The sequence below is a fragment of the Rhinopithecus roxellana genome, chromosome 10 (assembly GCF_007565055.1).
Source record: "Rhinopithecus roxellana isolate Shanxi Qingling chromosome 10, ASM756505v1, whole genome shotgun sequence".
Taxonomy (NCBI): domain Eukaryota; kingdom Metazoa; phylum Chordata; class Mammalia; order Primates; family Cercopithecidae; genus Rhinopithecus; species Rhinopithecus roxellana.
In genome coordinates, this window is record NC_044558.1 from 38,696,304 (window position 1) to 38,716,679 (window position 20,376).

At 40.1% G+C, this 20,376-nt stretch overlaps 1 protein-coding gene across 1 annotated transcript in view; it reads right to left on the reverse strand.

Annotated features, from left to right (window-relative positions):
* Positions 1–20,376, reverse strand: part of TPH2 (tryptophan hydroxylase 2) — a 94,473-nt gene that overhangs the window by 50,775 nt on the left and 23,322 nt on the right. Inside the window, exons 6-7 of the mRNA XM_010370738.1 lie at positions 9,569–9,765; positions 3,139–3,274 (exon numbers count right to left, since the gene is read on the reverse strand). Of these exons, the coding sequence (XP_010369040.1) occupies positions 3,139–3,274; positions 9,569–9,765 (333 nt within the window). The remainder of the gene's footprint in view (positions 1–3,138; positions 3,275–9,568; positions 9,766–20,376) is intronic.

Below are 20,376 nucleotides of genomic sequence, written 5' to 3' on the forward strand. Positions count from 1 at the left end.
ACCCTATTGTAGTCACTGGATATTGTTACTTCCATCTCTATGGTGCTAAGAGGGTGTTATGCCCAGACCGTTTATTCCCCGAAGAAGACCACCAGAGTCCAGAGTCAAAGCCAAGCGGCAAGGATCTTTAATGCAAGTTCGAACTTGGTCCCTCCGTTCTACAACATACAAGAGGGCCCCGAATGATGCATGTGCCCGCTTTTTATAGCCCAATGCATACAGGATATGTAAGGTTACAGAGGTACAAAGGAATTCTTTTGGTTGCAGCATTACAACTGGTAATTGGTTAATACAATTAACAGTTTTCTATTTGTTCCCGTGCATTTAGTAAAACTACAAACGGTTGTGACCTTATCAGGGGCTCTCTAGGTGGTGTTTCTGAGATGTGTGAGGGGGGGGATGTGTTTGTGTTGGGCTCAGGAAGTTGGGACAAAATAGAGGATTGTGTTTGTACTGGGCCCAGGACTAAGATATGTGGCAGACACCGGTAATTAGAGCAGGACAGAGACTTTCACAACGTTTGTCCTTACAGTGTCTGGAGTCTATAGATAACCTAATCAGGTTAGGTCCGGGGTCGATCTTTAACTAGGCTCAGGGCGCCGCCCGGGCTGTTTGCCTGTGGACTTCATTTCTGCCTTTTAGTTTTTTTCATTTGATCTCTTTCAAGGGCATCAAATAGGTGCCCTCTTGTACTATACCTCTGACCTCATCTAGCTCCACACCTTATGAACTATATTCCTTCATAGAATGTGAGCTCCCCAGCTGGTTTTCCACGTTGTTCATTCTCAACAATTCCCCAGTCCTAACCCCCAGTCATTTTTCTCCAATACACATACCTGATTATGCCTAAGAACCTTGGATAGCTCCTTACTGCCTACAGAATAAAGTCCAAATGTCCTAGTTTGACAAATGGTCATTTATAACATGGCCTGAAGATACATTTCATCCCTCATACACAAACTGTACCCTGGCTATTCTGGTCTAACAAGCCTTGCACATGTATGCCTCTTGTGTGTCTCCACAACTTTGCACTTGCTGTTTCTTCTGACTTGGAAAGCTTCCCCTTCCCCCCCCACTCAGCCTTGTACAAAAATGAAATTTCTGCTCATCCTTCCAGACCCCCACACAGGTTATACGTTCTCTGAAAAGTCTTTCAGGACTGTGCCTTCCTCTGTGCTCTCCAGCACTTTGTACACACACTAATTATAACCCTAACCACACTATTTTCTAGTTATTTATGTTTCTATCTCTGCTGCCAGAATGTGAGCTGCTTTAAAAAAAAAAAAAAAAAAGCTACTATATTTTATTTATCTCTGAATCCACTGCACCGCCCTGCTAGCATTGCACATAAATGTTTGCTGAATGAATTGGCCGAAAGTACTTTGGTAAAAATGCAACACATTATCCTCTGTGGCTAACATCTCATTTCTTTGCCTCTCTCTCTCTCTGCATACCTTTTGGCACGCTATCACAGGTCTCAGGAGGGCCAGTTATTCAATGGGAACTAACAAAGTGCCTTCTATTTGTAAACAGGGCCATTTGTAAACCCTCTGGGCTAGATTTAGAGATTGCCTTTCTAACTCTGACAATGCTTCTTTGAGCACTCACTCCACTGAAAGAAGCATTTCTTTTCCAAATGTCTAGGGTCCTATAAGTAACCTTTGTTTACCCTGAAAACACTTTCAGGGAAGCTGAAAAAAGCTTTAAAAAAAAAAAAAGTAGTGACCCGACAGGGACCTACCTGGACAGTGAGCCTTATGCCAGCCTAGGAAGAGGAGGGGTGCTTCAGAGACTTGACTTATCCTTGCTCACTTCCACTACCATCAGCTACTTAAGCTTGAACCTCAAAAGCTTCTCTGCTCCCCAGTGAAGACCATGGCAACCCATTAACCACAAGTGCATTCAAGTAAAGCAGCATCATAAGCGAAGTGATACCCTGAGTGGCCTGAAGAACAGTGGGGTAAGGATTAAAGCAAGGCACTCATTTTAATGGAGCCCAGGAAGGCAAAAGAACCCCAGAGCTCCCAGCCTCAGGGTCTCTGCTTTTGCTGTTCTCTCAGCCTGAAATTCTCCACCCCATCATATACACATTCAAGTCTTTGCTCAGATGTTGTTTACCAAGAAACTGTACTGACCCAATCCAAAAAAACAGCACCCAGGACTCTCTGTCTCCTCCCCATGCTCTCTTTGTCTTCACAGCACTTATTAGCACTTTATGGAAGCACTTACACCTGACACCATATTACCTATCTGTCTGTCTGTACGCTAACCATTGTCTTCACCATTCACCTGGAAGGGCAGGAATGCTGTCTCATTCCCAGACAATCCAAGCATGTACTTGTCTCCCAGTAAATACCTGTTACATATTTTAAAGCACTCAAAGAAATACGATATAGGGCATTTCACACTTGGAGACTGTGCAATCCCATGTGTGATTAGGCCAAATGATTAACATGTGGGTGTTCCCAGCTTACTCCTGCTTCCTACCCATGTCAGAGCAGTATAGCACCACCTCTTAGCTTCTCTCCCCACTTCCAGCTTACCCATTGTCCAGGAGAGAATGGATAAAAGCCCCAAAGGAAAACTGACAGAACCAGAGAAAAATCACAAACCTCATCTATATCTGGAGGTGATGGGCAGGACTAGAGAAGTGTTCAAGAAACTAAAATGGCAGGCAGAGCAAAGCACAGAGTTCTGAGTTTGGAGGTGATGAAAGAGATGAGACGGGATTAGTAATGAGTTGCTATGGTGTGTGGACATGAACCTCCTTCACATGAAAGAGGCCTCCTAATGAGAGAGCCTCACATGTTCTGACCATGTGTTAGTGTCTACTTTACACTTCTGTGCCTTCTCTTCCCCATCAGAAATGGAGATCTGGCCAAGCAGATGGCTCAGTGTTGGGGTAAAGCTAGAGCAGCGAGCCAGAGCTGGAATATCAGGAACCCCACGGACCCAGCTGAGGAGTCTGAACCTTCAGTGAGCCCTTTTTTCTTTAGGTGAGTGATGTGACTCTCACTGACTTAAAGAAATTAGTTTGGAAGTAAAACAGGGCCTAAGTCATTTTCAAGTAAAGTGATCATTGACCACTTTGTGGTGTGGTGGTCTCTGTCCCGCCTGGGCTTTAATGTAGGTACTCACGGTTCCGGGGTGTAGAGGGGATCTGAGCCATGCCGGATGTACTGGGTACAGTGGAACACTCTGTACGCCAGTCCCGCCAGAAAGTCTCGTGGGCTCAGGTATCCAGCCACCGGCCTCACGGTGAAGCCAGACCTTTCTAAAAAGGCAACAGAAAGAGCCTACTAAATATTAACCCAGCAAGACTTGAGGGCCCAAGCAGAAGCTTCTACGATTTATAAGGAAGATCCAGAAACAAAGTAATCAAGGTCATAAACCTCTTGACAACTGAATGACATATACTGTTAACAGCTGTCATGTTTGGTGCTTCTGATGACTAAAATCACTCTCAAATGATGGTTTCTAGGAGAACAAGACATTCAAAAAAAATGAAAAGAAGGGTGAAAAAAGTATTTAGAGATTTAAATTCAGAAGCCCAATTAGGATAAGAAATCTCAGATAAATTGATTACAATCTAAAGTGATGCTTACCACACATTACCTGGTATCTTTCTAAGAGACCTTCCTAGGGATCTCTTCTGTTCAGTGACACACAGCTAAGCACCCCCTTCACTAGCATCTTCAAGTCAGTTCACACTGAGGCTTTCTATTGCCAATACTCACTAACTCCTTCATTCTATATTGTTTTCTGTGATGTTATATTAATTATCATGATTTAAAGAGGTACACCAAAGCCCTACATGCTCTATTGGTTTATGGTAAGAGGAAACAAAGTAAGAATACAATAAAGTCTATAAAACTGCCCTATATCACTAATTCAATTAGTTGTGAGTGTTCTCAGTCTAAGGGCTACGTAATGTTTTCTTCTCAGGAAGGCCCAGAAAACTTACAATAGAAGGGCTATTCTTTTTTTTTTTTTTTTTTTCCAAATACACATTTTATTAAATTGTTGTAGAAAGTCGTGCATTGCTTAACAATGGGGATACATTCTAGGAAATGCATTGTTAGGTGATTTTGTTGTTGTGTAAATCTCATAGAGTGTACTTACAGAAACCTAGATGGTACAGCCTACTTCTAGGCTACAAATCTGTTCAACACATTGCTATACTGAATACTGTAGGCAATTGTAACACATTAGTAAGTATTTGTGTCTCTAAACATATCTAAACATAGAAAAGGTACGGTGAAAATACAGTATTATAATCTGATAAGATCACCACTATGCATATGGTCTATTGTTGACTGAAAAGTCTATATGTGGCACATGACTATTTTTAAATAGCTGTTGTATGCTCTGTTCTCTTCTCACAAGAGCAGTTCTATTTTTTAATATAAATTGTATATATTTAAGATGTATAACTTTATGTTTTGATACACGCATACAGTAAGTCCTCAACGTCGTCGAAAGATTCTTGGAAATTGCGTCTTTAAGTGAAATGACATAAAGCAGTGCCCAGAATAACATCATTTCCTTCAACGTTGTACTGTCATAATGTTGATGAGGGGAAAAATTGGTTTTGTTATACATCGTTTCACTTTAAGCCACAGTTTTCAAGAACCTATCAATGACAGTCAAGTGAGGACTTACTGCAATAACGAAATGATTACCACATTCAAGTTCATTAATATATCTTTCTTCTCATATAGTTATATGTGCACGTGTGTGTATGTGTGTCTGTGTCTATGTGTGTGTGTGTGGTAAGAGCACATAAAATTTAGTAACAAATTTCCCTTACGTAATATGGTATTATTAACTATAGTCCTCATGCTGTTCATTAAATCTCTGGATTACTGGGCACTGTGGCTCACACCTGTAATCCCAGCACTTTAGGAGGCCAAGGTGGGTGGATGGTATGGTTTGAAGCCAGGAGTTCAAGACTAACCTGGGCAACATGGCAAAACTTCGTCTCTACTAAAAATAAAAAAATTAGCTGGCATAAGCAGCACGCACCTGTAGTCCCAGCTACTCAGGGAACATAGGTGAGACACAAGAATTGCTTGAGTATAGGAGGTGGAGGTTGCAGTGAGCCGAGCTTGCGCCACTGCACCCCAGCCTGGGCAGCAGAACAAGACTCTGTCTAAAAAATAATAATTATAAAAAATAAAAAAAAGATCTCTAGACTTATTCATCCTATCTAACTGCAACTTTGTACTCTTTGACCAGTATCTCCCCACTTACCCCATCTCCTGCCCCTTGTAACCACTGTTCTATTCTTTGCTTCTGTGTATTTAACTTTTCCAAATTCCACATATGAGATAATGCAGTATTTTTCTTTCTGTGTCTGGCTTGTTTCACTTGGCATAATGTTCTGGAAGGCTATTCTTATCCCTGATTCTAGCATTGTAAAGGTTCCCATTCTGAAAACTTGAACTCATTAGAAGAGTACCACACAATGGTTGAAAATGATCTTAAGAGGCAAGAACCAACTAAGCTTATAAAACAGGCCCATCCTGGGATTTCTGGTACCTGCTGGAAATAACCTGTTCTCAGGCATCCTCAGACCCATAATTTGAACAGCACTATGCTCATTCCAAAAGCCTTCACTTTGGATTATTCCCTGGTGAATATCAAAAAGATAAGTGTATTTTCTTCTTTTTCCATATTACATCAATTAAGCCAGTATATCCCACATGTGGGACATATATAACAGTACTCAGAGGAACATTTTTTATTTTAATAGTTACGTATTTTATTTTTATGTGAATTAAAAAATACATAAAACCATGACATCAAGAACTTTGAATCTGTAGATACCATTGCTTTAAAAGTCTGTTTTAAATAAATTAGGTATTTTAAAAGTGAGTCAATGAAATTATATAAGGACACTTATACTTAAATCATACTATCCACATGCTAGTGTGTGATACAAACTAGGCGACATATCCAGTTCACCAAGGGTTGTGGAAAACAATAATGAAAGAAATAGCTAAGACTCTGCTATGCTTAATGTGTGTTAGGCATATTAGGCCTTTAAGGTATATCAATTAATTTCTCCTCCCAACCACCTTGTGAGGTAGATAAAATTACTATCTCCATTGACAGAGGAGGAAACAGAGACACAGAAAGGTTAAGGTGACTCTTCTAAGGTCACATAGCTAGGAAGGGGCAGAGTGGGGACTCAAGCCCTGACATTCTACATCCAGGGTCTATGGTCCAAGCCACTAGACCATACTGCCTCTCATAAGAATATTAATTTGGGGAGCAAATATGACAATATTTATGAGGTGATATTCTAACTATTGGGGTTTGGGGAACAATGCAGTAAAAAACCATCTCTATATAAGGAGCTCTTGGTAAAGAGGTAACATGCATATTGCTCTGTGGGAAACAAAGAAGAACAAGACAGGAGAATACAGTCTAGTTAAACAACAACGTAAGGCATGATGTAATTAGGTGCTAATTAAGTGATTCTGATCCGTAGTCCTCAATCTCTTTTCCTCAATAACAAACATAGTAGATGATATTCACACATAACACAGAATGAAATCAGAGTGGGAGAGATCATGGTGGCTGCTATGATCAAGATTCATGAAGGAGGCAGGATTTGCTATGAGTCCTGAAGAACAGGTAAAATTTGAGTAGGTGGAGAAGAGATGAAATTTTCTAGTAAGGAACAGAGTTTCAGCAAAGGTAAAGAGAGCCCACAGCAAGGGCAGAAGGTTTGTACAGGGCAGTTGCAGCAGGAAACTAACTTGGAAACCTGGGTCAGGGCCTCGGATTGAGGCTGAGCTGTTCAAACTTGAGCGTGTAAAACAGAGATCAGCAAACTATCACATGCAGGCCAAATCCAGCCCCCTGCCTGTTTTTGCACACCCCGTAAGTGAGAATAGTTTTGTTTGTTAGTTTTGAGACAGAGTCTCACTCTGTCACCCAGACTGGAGTGCAGTGGCACGATCTTGGCTCACTACAACTTCTGCCTCCCAAGTTCAAACGATTCTCGTGCCTCAGCCCCACAAGTAGCTGGGACTGCAGGCGTCCTGCAGTCCCAGTAGCTGCGACTGCAGAAAATACAAAAATTTTTATATTTTCAGCAGAGACAGGGTTTCGCCATGTTGGCCAGGCTGGTCTCGAACTCCTGACCTCAAGTGATTCACCTGCCTTGGCCTCCCAAAGTGCTGGGATTACAGGCATGAGCCACCACACCCAGCCAGTTTTTATATTTTTTAATAGACACATTTAAATGGCTATAAAAGTACCTATATAATAGCCTTGATTTTGCCTCTTGGCCCAAAAAGCCTAAAATATTTACCATCTGGCCTTTTACAAAACAAGTTTGCCAGTCCCAGTGAAAACAAGAGGGAGCCAATGATAGTTTCTGAGCAGAGATGTCAGAAAAAAAGTAATGTTTTGGAAAGTAATGTTTATGGGCAGTGGAGAGTTAAGGGTAGAAAATATACGCATCAAGGTTATAAAATGATGAGGACCTCAATTTGGGCGGTAGCAGTAGAATGGAAAGAAAAGGACAGATTTACCACATGTCATGAAGCCGTAAGTGGCAACAGGGGGAGATTGTGGTAGGCTAAATAATGGCCCCCCAAGGATGCCTACATCTTAATCCCCTGAATCTGTGAGTATGTGACCTTACATGGCAAAAGAGACTTTGCAGATGTTACTAACTTAAGGATCTTGAGATGGAGAGACTGTCCTAGATTATTTGAGTGGGGCCCATATAATCATAAGAGTCCTTATAAGAGGGAGGCAGGAGGGTCAGAGTCAGAGAAGGAGATGTGACAATGGAAGCAAGAGGTTGGAGTGATGGAAAGGTGAGTCCATGAGCCAAGGAATGCAGGAGGACTCTAGAAGCTGGGAAAGGCCAGGGCACGGAAGCCACCAGAAGGAATGAGCCCTGTCAGCACCCTGATTTTAGACTTCCGAGCTCCAGAACTGTGAGATAACTTGTGTTGTTTTAAGTCACGAAGTTTGTGGTAATGTGTTACAGCTATAATTGGACACTAACACAAAGAAGGACTGAGTATGGGATTGGGGGATCAGGTGGGTAGAAATTCAGAGGAGTCCTTATAGGCAAGTCTGAAGAGTGCAGAGAAAACAGTACTGATAGAAACTGGGAAGACAAGCAAGAAAGCAAGTTCCAGGAAAGAGAGCAGGCAATGAAGTTTTTGCTTTTGGAACTGTAGCACTTGAAAGAAGAGAGAGAAAAGGGCAGAGAATCCAAGGACTTAAGCACAAGGAAAAACAGAGGAGGAAGCGGGACCACCATGAAACTTTGCCTCTTCCCCCAACCCCTCACAAGCCTATTTCCTAGCTGTTTTTCCAAGGAGGTGTTGTCAGTGAAGGGATCCACGTAGAGTGTGAAATGATGTCACTGTATGACTCACTGGGTTCACTAGTGTAACATCCGCAACAAGTACAATCCCTGACACACAAATTATAACGTAAAGTATTGATCAGTTGGTTAATTGATTGACTAGTTTTGTTACCAGAAAGGGGTCCCATTCCAAACCCCAAGAGAGGATTCTTGGATCTCATGCAAAGAATTCAAAGTGAGTCCATAGAGTAAAGTGAAAGCAAGTTTATTAAGAAAGTAAAGGAATAAAAGAATGACTACTCCATAGGCAGAGCTGTGGAATGGATCACTGGTTGCCCATTTTTATGGTTATTTCTTGATTATATGCTAAACAAGGAGTGGATTATTCATGAGTTTTCCGGGAAAGGGGTGGGCAATTCCTAGAACGGAGGGTTCCTCCCCTTTTTAGGTTATATAGGGTAATTTCTCGACATTGCCATGGCATCTGTAAACTGTCATGGCACTGGTGGGAGTGTCTTTTAGCACGCCAATGCCTTGTGATTAGTGTTTAACGAGTAGTGAGAATCACCACAGGTCTCTCTCATCGTCATCTTGGTTTTGGTGGGTTTTGGCTGGCTTCTTCACTGCAACCTGTTTTATCAGCAAGGTCTTTATGACCTGTATCTTGTGCTGACCTCCTTTCTCATCCTGTGACTTAGAATGCCTTAACCTCCTGAGAATGCAGCCCAGTAGGTCTCAGCCTTATTTTACCCAGCCCGTATTCAAGATGGAGTTGCTCTGGTCCAAATGCCTCTGACAGTTGCCTGATTTCCCCCAGAGGAAAGTCACTAATATTCAACATTATCCATAAGATTTCATCATTCAGTACATAATTTTTAACAATGCAAAAAAAAGGCACCTTTGGAGGTCATTTCATACTCATATAGCCCAGCATATCAGCTCCTGGATCAGAAAAAGCTCAGAGCTGAACTTGCAAATATCCTTTGGGCCTTAACATTTACAGCAGCCAGCCACAAAGAGGCTTCAGCAAGCCCGCGAGCTGCAAAAGCAGCTGAGTCCCTGCTCTGCTTCCCACAGGTGGCCACAGCTAATTGTTGGCTCAAAGCCAACTATTTTTTTAAATCACTATTTTTCCTTTTTTGGAAAAAGAGCCATTGCTGCAACCTGTGTCCTTGGAAGGCAATTGAGGATATTGACTAATAAGAGACAGCCTGTGTGAAATCTTACCTTTCAGAAACATGGAGACATCTTCGAGTTGAGGCACATTGTCCTCTCTGTAGCCACAGTATTTAGTCAGCAGAGGGAAGTTTTTCAAATACTCTCGGCAAGCATGAGTGGGATAGAGTTTGGAGAGCTCCCGGAATACAACGCCCCAAGTTTTAGTTTCTTCTTCAGTATACTCCACCCTGGGAATGGGCTGACCACTAGGCAGGAGAGAAGAAAACTAAATGAATCTAGCTTTGAATCACTGAGTTGAGTATTTTCTCACCTCAATACCTATCGCAAGTCAGACCCTGAAAAGTGGAGCACGTGAGCGTCTGAAAGGATCCCATTAGCTATTATTTTTTAAAGCAAATGCTAACCTTCTAATGTTGTGCATGTGTATTTGAATTTCCATATAAATTATTTTTTAATTAAGTTATATCTTCACACATCCTTAGAAAAATATGATAAGATTTACATTCTTAAACTGAGGTCAGTAACAAGTAATAGTTCTGGGTTGGAAGGAACTGGTTTAGGTACAAAACTATTCTCTGAGAGCATTTTCTGCAAACACCTGACAACAGTAATAAATAAATGTTTTGTCTCTTAAAAATAAAATTGCTTTATGGGTTCTCTTTGTCTCTTGCCCAGACTCACCCCAATCTTCAAGTGTAATTTTGAGATAATTTGTTCAATGTCCAAAATGTCTGGGAGATACTGAAAGACTATGCTGAATTTAAAAATGAAAGTTTTGCAAACCAAAACATAAGGAGCATTCACTGTAGGTCATGCTGAAGGATACACACATTAAGCCCCTCGATTTAGAATGAGGTCAGCAAACTTTTTCTATAAAGAGCCAAAAAGTAAATATTTTAGGCTTGTGGGTCATATGGTCTCTGTCACAACTGTTCGATTCTGCCACTATGTCTCAAAAGCAACCATGCACAATAACAAATGGACGTAGGTGTATTTTAACAAAACTTTTCTTTATTTGGCCCATAAACTGTAGTGTGCTGATGACTGGTTTAGAATATCAAGACATTGTGCTGGACTGAAGTGGTCCAGAGAGAGCTTCCTGGAGGAGGCACAACTTGAGCTGACACTTTTTGGCCAGGTAGGACCTGCAGGTTCTGGTAAAAAGAAAGTCAGGAGAAACTGGTGCTCTAATATAATAGCAGCCAGCAGCCACAGGCAAGGAACATACCTTGTGATGCAATCAGGGATGAGGAGAATACAAACGTGTGCTTTTGTAAGCTATTGCTTGAGGGACTTGAATCTGAATTTAGCCTCTGATTAAGATGCCTATTCTGAAACTCAATTAGGATTTGAGAAAACCTCTCTTGACATACTCAACAGCCACCTGCAGCACACCCTCACTTCCCACCCTGGCCATGCATCAGAAATTCTGCCTCTGCAATTAGCAAATATACACGTACAACATATGGAAGCCCAAACATATACACATAAAACTAGGATTTGTGCCCCTGCAATCTACAAATCCAGCCTATAGCAGGCAGGTCACCACAGGAACCCATGCACAGACAGCAACTGTCACTCAGGGTTGCTGCAGTGAGGGGGGCATCTTCAATGAGCTGGAATCGTTCAGGAGCACCCCTGAGGTAGAGAAAAATGAGATAGAGGATGATAACAGGAATAGGCTATCAAACAGATCCCTAGCTGCCTTCCTGCTCCCCAACCCTCTACCTACTTCACTGTTCTCAGCAAAATACTTTCTGTTTAAAGTTCAGGTCCAAATGGAGTTTCTCCTGCCCCCAAATTATTTTTGTTTAAAAAAAATTAATTGTAGTACATGAGGGATGAGTGAATAACACATACTGAAGAAAAAAACAGAAATTCACATTTGCTTTCTCTAAATACCAAGACTAGGTCTTCCACAAACCAAATTAGAACAAGATTATCCTTATTTAAATTTGGCTGTTGATAACAAATAAAAAATTACAACCTGGCAAATATTTGCTGGGAAGATCAAGGCTTCTAAGACCTCGCACCTGTGACAAATATAGAATGAAAGCTTGAAATGAAAGACAAAAATAGAAAAGATGTAAGGAAATAAGTAATAAATGGTCTGCGTCTGGTTCCAGAAAATTCAGCTAGCTCTATTTGAGTTGGGTAAGCCAGTAAACCTAAAAAGGGCTGTGTATGTATGATCAGAAGGTAGGAAAGCAATGAGGCTGGGATAATAAAGGAAATACCGAAAAGCCATTTGAGAAGAATCGTTAGGTCAAACTTTTCCCTTCAGTATCAATCTGCAAACATGCAGCATTTCAGAGGGGAGCTGAATATTCAAGAGGCAGAAAGAGGTCACGTGTAAATTAGGATAGGAAGAAAGAGTTGCACAGGTCTGTTACTTAATAATGAACCTCCAGCCTCGCAGTCTTGGAAATATGAGTGGTCGTGTGCGTGGTCAACTGTTCTGTCTGTCTGTCCTGGATAACTTGTCCTGCTCTTTGAGTTAAAAGTCGGTGCAATGTACTGCTGCTACCCTAAACCCAAGTAAGAAGTAAGTCTGCCTCTGGTCATATCAACAGATTTCTCGTACTACTCTAACCCCACACCCCAGGTAACTCTTTAAGGTAAATATTTAAAAATCAATTTGATCACAAAGTAAATACTAGTTTTATCTACTTCATTTCTATTGAAAATATCCAAAATACAGAAAAAATAAGAAATTTTCCATTTTTCTGTGTAGTTAATATAAGCATACAGTAACCTGCTGATATTTGAGAGCTTACTATGTGCCAGGCATATGTTTAAGGAGTTAAGTGTTTTTATATGAATTAACCCATTTGATTCTCACAATTCCATGAGGTAGATACTGTTATTATCTCCATTTTATGGATGAGGAAAGTGAGGACTCAGAGAAATTAAGCTGCTTGTCTAAAATCATGGATTCAGGCTTAAAACCTAGTCAGTCTAGCTGAAGACTGGCTGTAATCTTAATGGATTAGTATACACAAATTAAATGAAAAATTGTACTCCAGACTGATGGAGTAAAACTGATTTTTTCACATCCCAACTTATTTTTCACATACCAAACTAAAATAAGGCTTTTGGTGTATATATTCCTATGTAGAAAATTTCATATACAATCATATGTCATCATGGTACTAGGATATATTTGTGGATCACAAAGAGTACTTTCATCTTTATTCACTCATTTAAACTTCTCAGTAAGACTGTGAGGTTTTATCTGGCTCCTCAACAAAATAAACATGTGTTTGGGGCACCAGGAATGCAGGGCACCCACATTTTTTTAGGACTTTGAAATTTGACATTTGGGAAAAACATCAAGGTCGTGGGGAAAATGAGAATGTGTTGTATTTCTTTGAATTTGTTATGGGTAAGTGGGTTTTTTCTAAATCATGTATGAGAGGGGTACCCTGGTCTTTTCAGGGCCTTCGATATATACTTATATATCATCATGCATCTTTCTATGGGCACGTGTTGTAATGTGTATATAACAGAAGTCATATTCCAGCATCCTACAACTCTGCTCTGGTCGAAAACTAAAGTTACGTAAGGACTCCACATCCTACAGAAATTCCCCAGCAGCTGAAGCCAACCATCTCCTTACAGGGCTTGGTGAGAGGCAGCACAAATTGTCCTACCACCAACAAACTCCTCCTGTACCACCTGTGCCACACTCTCCCCAGACCTCATCCACCAGTGTACTAGGGAATCAGAAATGCTCAGCATTGTGAGGAGGTCAGAGTTTGAGGGAAAGGGCAGTTTCTTTCCTCCTCCCAAAGTCAAGACAGCAGGCTGCTCCCTGAGAGCGCACCTGTGAGAAGTGGAGTAGGGCACTTTCTTTCCCAACTGGACCCTTACTGGGCAGCAGGATCCAGGCCCCCAGGTACTGCCACCACTGCAGAGCAGGGGACTGACAGTCCCTAGGAGAGTGTCTAGAGGCCTGGGAGGATGGTGTACCATGGGGAGCCTAAACATATGTCCTCTGAAATTTAAGGTTCACGTGAACGTTAAGTCTAATGCCCAGCAAAATCTAGACATTCATGTGAGACCCAATGCGGTGTGCCTGCGAGAAAGACGGTAAAGTCCCACACCATCCAGTTCTGCTCAGTTCTCAGGAGGCAGAAGACACCACAGTGGTCCCATCACCGTCATGAAGAAGCTCTGAGGGCTGCCCCAGCTATGGTATGTCACTGACAAGGCCAAGGGAGGCAGAGCACACTTCTGCAGCTGCGGAGGTGGGGGAATGGTCTCACCCAAGAAAACTATGAATAACACCATTTCAGCAGAGAACACTCTATCAAAAAGGATTTGTCAGAACCAGGGTGAGTGTGGCCTGAGACCTACTCACCACTGACATTCCAGCAAGCATGTAAAAGGGCCACAGCCTCCTCCCTCCCTCCTCGTAGCCCCCAACTCTAGAAGAAATAGGTCCTAGAGAAGGGAAGGAAAAGTGTCTCAGAACCAGAGAATCCCCAAAACACACATGCACATCCACACATTCACTCCAAAAAACTGCGGGAGAGGGAGGATACACTTTGAATCAAGTTTGAGATTAATATGTTTTAAATGAACAAGACCAGGTCTTAAATACCCAAACGAGACTATACTAATAATTGAAAATGACAGGAAATTAGATGTTGCTAAGGAACTTGCTTCCCAGCAGGAAAATAGAATTCAACCCAATACAGTTGAAAGTAAAGAGTGGGAAAAATAAAACCATTTTGTGTTGCTACAAGATGATACTCCTCAACAGACTAATTATATGTAAATATTATAATTGGATATCTAGAGAGTCTCCTGCATTTATATGGAGTTAGTTGGGATTACAGCATTCTCAACAACCACCAAAATTATAATTTACAGGTTCTTAATTTACTGCAGAAAAACAAATGGGACTTTCAATAGTTTCCATTCACTGCAGATTGTGCCCTATTGTCAAAGAATGGCAAACAAAGATTGTACAAGCATTGATAGGGAACCAGTGTTCAGTAACAACAGTACTAGAAAGAAGCTAAAATGGTCACCATGGGGATGTCAACTTGAAAATAGGGAAAACTCCCTGGTGGATTATGTTACTCAGAGATGACTAAGAACTTTCTTTGAAAATATTGAAGGCTGTGGGAGGCATCTGTCTCCCTGTATGGTTAAACCCCACTCTTCCTAGAGACAGGGAGGTAATTCTGAAAAACCAGCTTTGTGCCTACAGAGAAGAGGGAGTGGAAAATGCATAGACAAATCTAGTTGAGGGCAGGTATAGATGTAGTTATTCTGTGTGAGTCCTGAGCTTGTTAGACCAAAGTTGTTTAACAAACACTTAGAAATCCAGGGACATATACCCCACTGAGACTGAAATTGTGGAAGTTCTTTCTACAGCCAGATGAATAAGCAACAATGCTTTCATTTTATTTAACTATTGTTTGATCTTCTCCTCCATTAGGTCCAACAGCAAGCTATGTTTCTTACACATTTCTTTAAATTAGGGGAATTGGAAAATACTCAATTGTGATGCTATATCATGGCTGCCTCCTAGAGTCCTTGCTGCTAGAATTCCTAATATGAGATGCAGTTTCTCAGCTTGTGTTATCTTTAGAGGAACTTCAGTGTGAGGAAGCAATTCACTTATTCATTGGAGGAAGATGTGACAGGCTGCAATTGATAGTATTTACATCAAGATGGCAAGACTGTCTGAAACACAGCACCAATTGTGTTATTTGAAAACAGCCGGATTTTCTCAGTGGCAAGGACCAAACAGAGCAGAAGATAACAGAGAATTGAGTAAGGGAATGGGAAAATCTGATAGAAACAGTTAAGAATGAACTCATTTACTATTTTATTTCATTACATGTTCCTTAGGGCAGGAAATGCCTCACTTATTCAAGAGATGTTTATCTGCCTGGAATAGACTGTTGCTCTCATCTTTTCTTTCTTTCCCCACCTTTGGTGTTTCTGTCTTGATTGACATTTCTACCTGAGGGTTGCAGAAAACAAATAAGAAGAGATTAAATGCATCAACTTTGGAACTCATTAGCAATTAGCAGCTCCTCGGCACGTTCTGCACATGTATCCCAGAACTTAAAGTATAATAAAATATATATATAATTTTACTGTGTGTAAACTATACCTTAATTTCTAAAATGTAATTTATGGTGTTGAATCAATACAACCACAGAATCCTTCAAAAAAAAAAAAAGATTTAGACAGGGCCTTTGAAGAAAGATATGGGAACATCAAGGCTAGTGGTCTCTTGTTCCTTCTTGATTTATGAGATGCCTTTGTTGCACTCCTCAGTAAATATACCCTGAATTTGGCATAATTTCCAGAGAGTTATTTGTAATTTATCCCCTTTCCTTCCTATTCAAGAAAGCACCTAAGAATTTAGAAGACTGAGGTTGATAATATTCTAATATTATTATAAGAATAACCTTATTTTTAATCTAATGTAACTTTTTAAAGGAATTCATCACACAAGATGCATTAAAGACCTAAATGTAAAACCCAACACTATAAAAACCCTAGAAGAAAACCAAAGCAGTACCATCTTGGATATGAGAACAGGCAAAGATTTCATGACAAAGACACCAAAAGTAATTGCAACAAAAGCAAAAATTGGCAAGCGGGATCTAATTAAACTTAAGTGCTTCTGTGCAGCAAAAGGAACTACCAACAGAGTAAATGGACAACCTACAGAATAGGAGAAAATATTTGCAAACTATGCATCTGACAAAGGTCTAATATCCAGCATCTATAAGGAAATTGAATCAATTTATTAAATTGGTGCAAAAGTAATTGCAGTTTCTAACACAAGAGAAAAACAACCTTATTAAAAAGTGAGCAAAGGACATGAACATTTCTCAAAAGAAGGCATACATGCGGCCAATAATCATTTGAAAAAAAGCTCAACACCACTGATCATTAGAAAAATGCAAATTAAAACCACACTGAGATACCATCTCACACTAGTCAGAATGTTTATTATTTAAAAGTCAAAAAAATAACAGATGCTGGCAAGGTTGCAGAGAAAAGGAAACACTTATACACTGTTGGTGGGAGTGTAAATTAGTTCAACCACTGTGGAAAGCAATATGGCCATTCCTCAAAGAGCTAAAAGCAGAATTACCATTCAACCTAGCAATCCCATTACTGAGTATATACCCAGAGGAATATAAATCATTCTACCATCAAGACCCATGCATGCGAAAGTTCATTGCAGCACTATTTACAGTAGCAAAGACACAGAATCAACCTATATGTCCATCAGTGACAGATTGGATGAGGAAGATGTGGCACATATACACAATGGAATACTATGCAGCCATAAAAAATGAGATAATGTCTTTTGCAGGAACATGGATGGAGCTGGAGGCTATTATCCTTAGCAAACTAACACAGGAACAGAAAACAAAATACTGCATGTTCTCACTTGTAAGTGGGAGCTAAATGATAAGAACTTATGAACACAAAGAAGGAAACCACAGACACTGGGGTCTCCTGGAGGGTGGAGGGTGAGAGGAGGGGGAGGAGCAGAAAAGGAAACTATTGGGTACTAGGCTTCACACCTGGGTGATGAAATAATATGTACAACAAAACCCCATGACACGTGTTTGCCTATGTAACAAACATGTACCCCTAAATCTAAACTAAAAGTAAAAAAAAAAAAAAAGAATTCATCATCACAAAATTTATAATTAATTGTTATCAAGCATTTGTTGCACATCTCACAACTGAGATGTCACACCAGGTGTGTAGAAATTTCATTCAGTAATTGATGACTCTCATTTTTAGCCAGTGACCATAGTGTTACCTAGTACTACATTAGTTGGTACCACCTTCATGAAATAGTATCACCTGCATCCAGGTGTCTACAGAGTACAGCCAAATACTGAATGAGTATTCAAGAAGATCACTTATGCCTCTGAGACTGGAAAAATGTTGCCAGAATATATATATATTCTGCATCAACTGAAAATACAAAAATACTAAAAATACTAAAATTAACCGGGCATGGTGGCGTGTGCCTGTAATTCCAGCTACTAGAGAGGCCAAGGCAGGAGAATCGCTTGAACCCAGGAGGTGGAGGTTGTAGTGAGCTGAGATCACACTGCTGCACCTCAGCCTGGACGACAGAGACTCCGTCTCAAAGCAAAACGACTACATACACACACACACACACACACACACACACACACACACACATATATATTCTGAATATTGCCAGAATACTGTATATACTAATATATAATATATAATAAGCATATGTACTAATATATATGTGTATATATATGCCCAGAATATTGCCAGTATGTATGTGCATGTATGTGTGTGTGTATATATATACACACACACATATATATATACATATATATATAAATCCCATTCCATTATCTTCCATTGATTTGCTTTCCCAGGTTTTGAATGAAACTAATATATATGTGGCTGTTTGGGTACTTTGTGACTCCTGCATAAACACCAGTTGTTGATGCTTTAATTTCTCTGAAATGGTTTCTCCTTTTTGCTTTTTGGGCTTGGTGGGTTTCAACAAGAAGTCTCAACATTTCAAATATGCTGAGATTTCTGTAAACAGAAGAATAATTTTTTAAAAACCCAAGTCACTTAATTTGATTGGTCTTGTTTTCAACCTGTGTATGGTACCACCTATGTCAAATGCAAGTTGCTAAGCAGATTTTTTTTCTTTTCTTTTCTTTTTTGTTGAGATAGAGTCTCATTCTGTCACCCAGTGGCATGATCTCGGCTCACTGCAACTTCCACCTCTCAGGTTCAAGCAATTCCTCTGCCTCAGCCTCCCAAGTAGCTGGGACTATAGGCACATGCCACCATTCCTGGCTAATTTTTGTATTTTTAGTAGAGACAGGGTTTCACCATATCAGCCAGGCTGGTCTTGAACTCCTGACCTCATGATCCACCCACCTCAGCTTCCCAAAGAGCTGGGATTACAGGTGTGAGCCATCGTACCTGGCCACTAAGCAGATTTTTTAAAAAAGAAAACATGTGGCCTCTTGGGCAGTACATATATATACACATACACTAATATACAGTATTAGTATATATATAATATATATGGTTATATATATTATATGTATAATATATAACATATATGGTTATATATTATATATAATATATAAAATAATCATATATATTTTATACACACACACACACACACACTAAATGGAGTTAATGATGAATTCTAATTAAGGTTTAACCAGAAAGCAAATGTAATTTTTATTTACTGACTTCCAAGAATTCATAAGAAAAGTCTGGGAGTCCTGCATTTGATAAAATTAGACTTCAGAATTCAGACCATAAAGGACACTCAATAAATTTATGATAAAATATTATCAGTAATGCCCAGAGGTAAAAAAGCAAAAAGTAAAATATTCAAAAAATTATTCTGCTAAATGTGTCTCCCTATTAGGATACACACTTTTTGAAGGCAGAGATTTTTGTTGCTTTGTTCATTTTTGTATCCCTGCTACCCAGGGTGGAGCCTGGAATGCAGAGCTCTTCAGGCCAGGCACAGGTGGCTCACATCTGTAATCCCGACACTCTAGGAGGCCAAGGCAGGTGGATCACTTGAGGTCGGGGGTTCAAGACCAGCCTGGCCAACATGGTGAAACCCCGTCTCTACTAAAAATACAAAAATTAACTGGGCATGGTGGCGTGTGCCTGTAATTCCAGTTACTAGAGAAGCTGAGGCAGGAGAATCGCTTGAACTCAGGAGGCAGAAGTTGCAGTGAGCTGAGATCATGCCACTGCAGCTCAGCCTGGATGACAGAGACTCTATCTCAAAACAAAACAAAACAAAAAAATAATATTTGTTGAGTGAGAAAATCAATCAGCCTAAAGCAAAACACAAATTTAAATGTTGGGGAAAAAGTAATTATGCATTAGAGTCTGGCAGATATGTATTTGTCTTGCCTCATATATTTCAATTACTATGAAAAAAGCAAAGATTCAGGATTTTAACAAACTTTCTGGTAACTTCCAATTATTCCTATGCACAATTTACATACAAGGGTTTCTTTTTTCTAATTTTCTCAATTCAGTTTTCCTGACCCTTGTCTAGACATCATTACTCAGTCACACTTGTAACCAAAATTTTCACCAGGAAAGAAAGCAGCATATGTAAACCCAAAGGGAGAGAAAAGTCCAAACTCAACTAAATACAGAGATGTTTCCTTGGCTGGACATTGTAATGAATGAACTTCAAAAGCATTTTCAAGGCTACAGGGCACAATGATTTAATATTTTTTTACAAACAAAAACTCACAAATCAGTACAGCAACTTAACAACCATCTAAATTATGCCTAAATTTCAAAACACATTCAAGTCAGCTGACATACATGGCTTGACGGGCACTCATCTGTAGAGGAGGTTAGGAGCCCCATGACTGCTAAGCCATGCCATAGAGTAAATATAAAGGCATAAACGCATTTTCAGCTAGTCCCCTAGGCCAGTCAGGTAAAGAGCATTTGCGATCACATATTTTATTTGCTTTTGCAAATGAGTTTTGCGCACATGAATTTTCGTAAATGAGTCTATGGGCCCTAAGGAACTTTCAGATGGGAGCAAACAAAAACGTTAGTTTGTTTTGTTCACATTGTTAATATTGGTGCTGCCTTTACAAGAGACATAATGAAAATAAACTACTGCACCTAGGGAGCCTCAGGGAGAACAAAGATTTAACTCCTAGAAATTATTTGTTTTTATTTGTCCTGAGCACCACAGGATAAGGCTTCCCACCATTTTCTCACCTGGCAGAAAGCCCTCTTCATATTCTAGAGAAGTGATTTTCATCTGCAAAAACTATCATGACATTAAATAT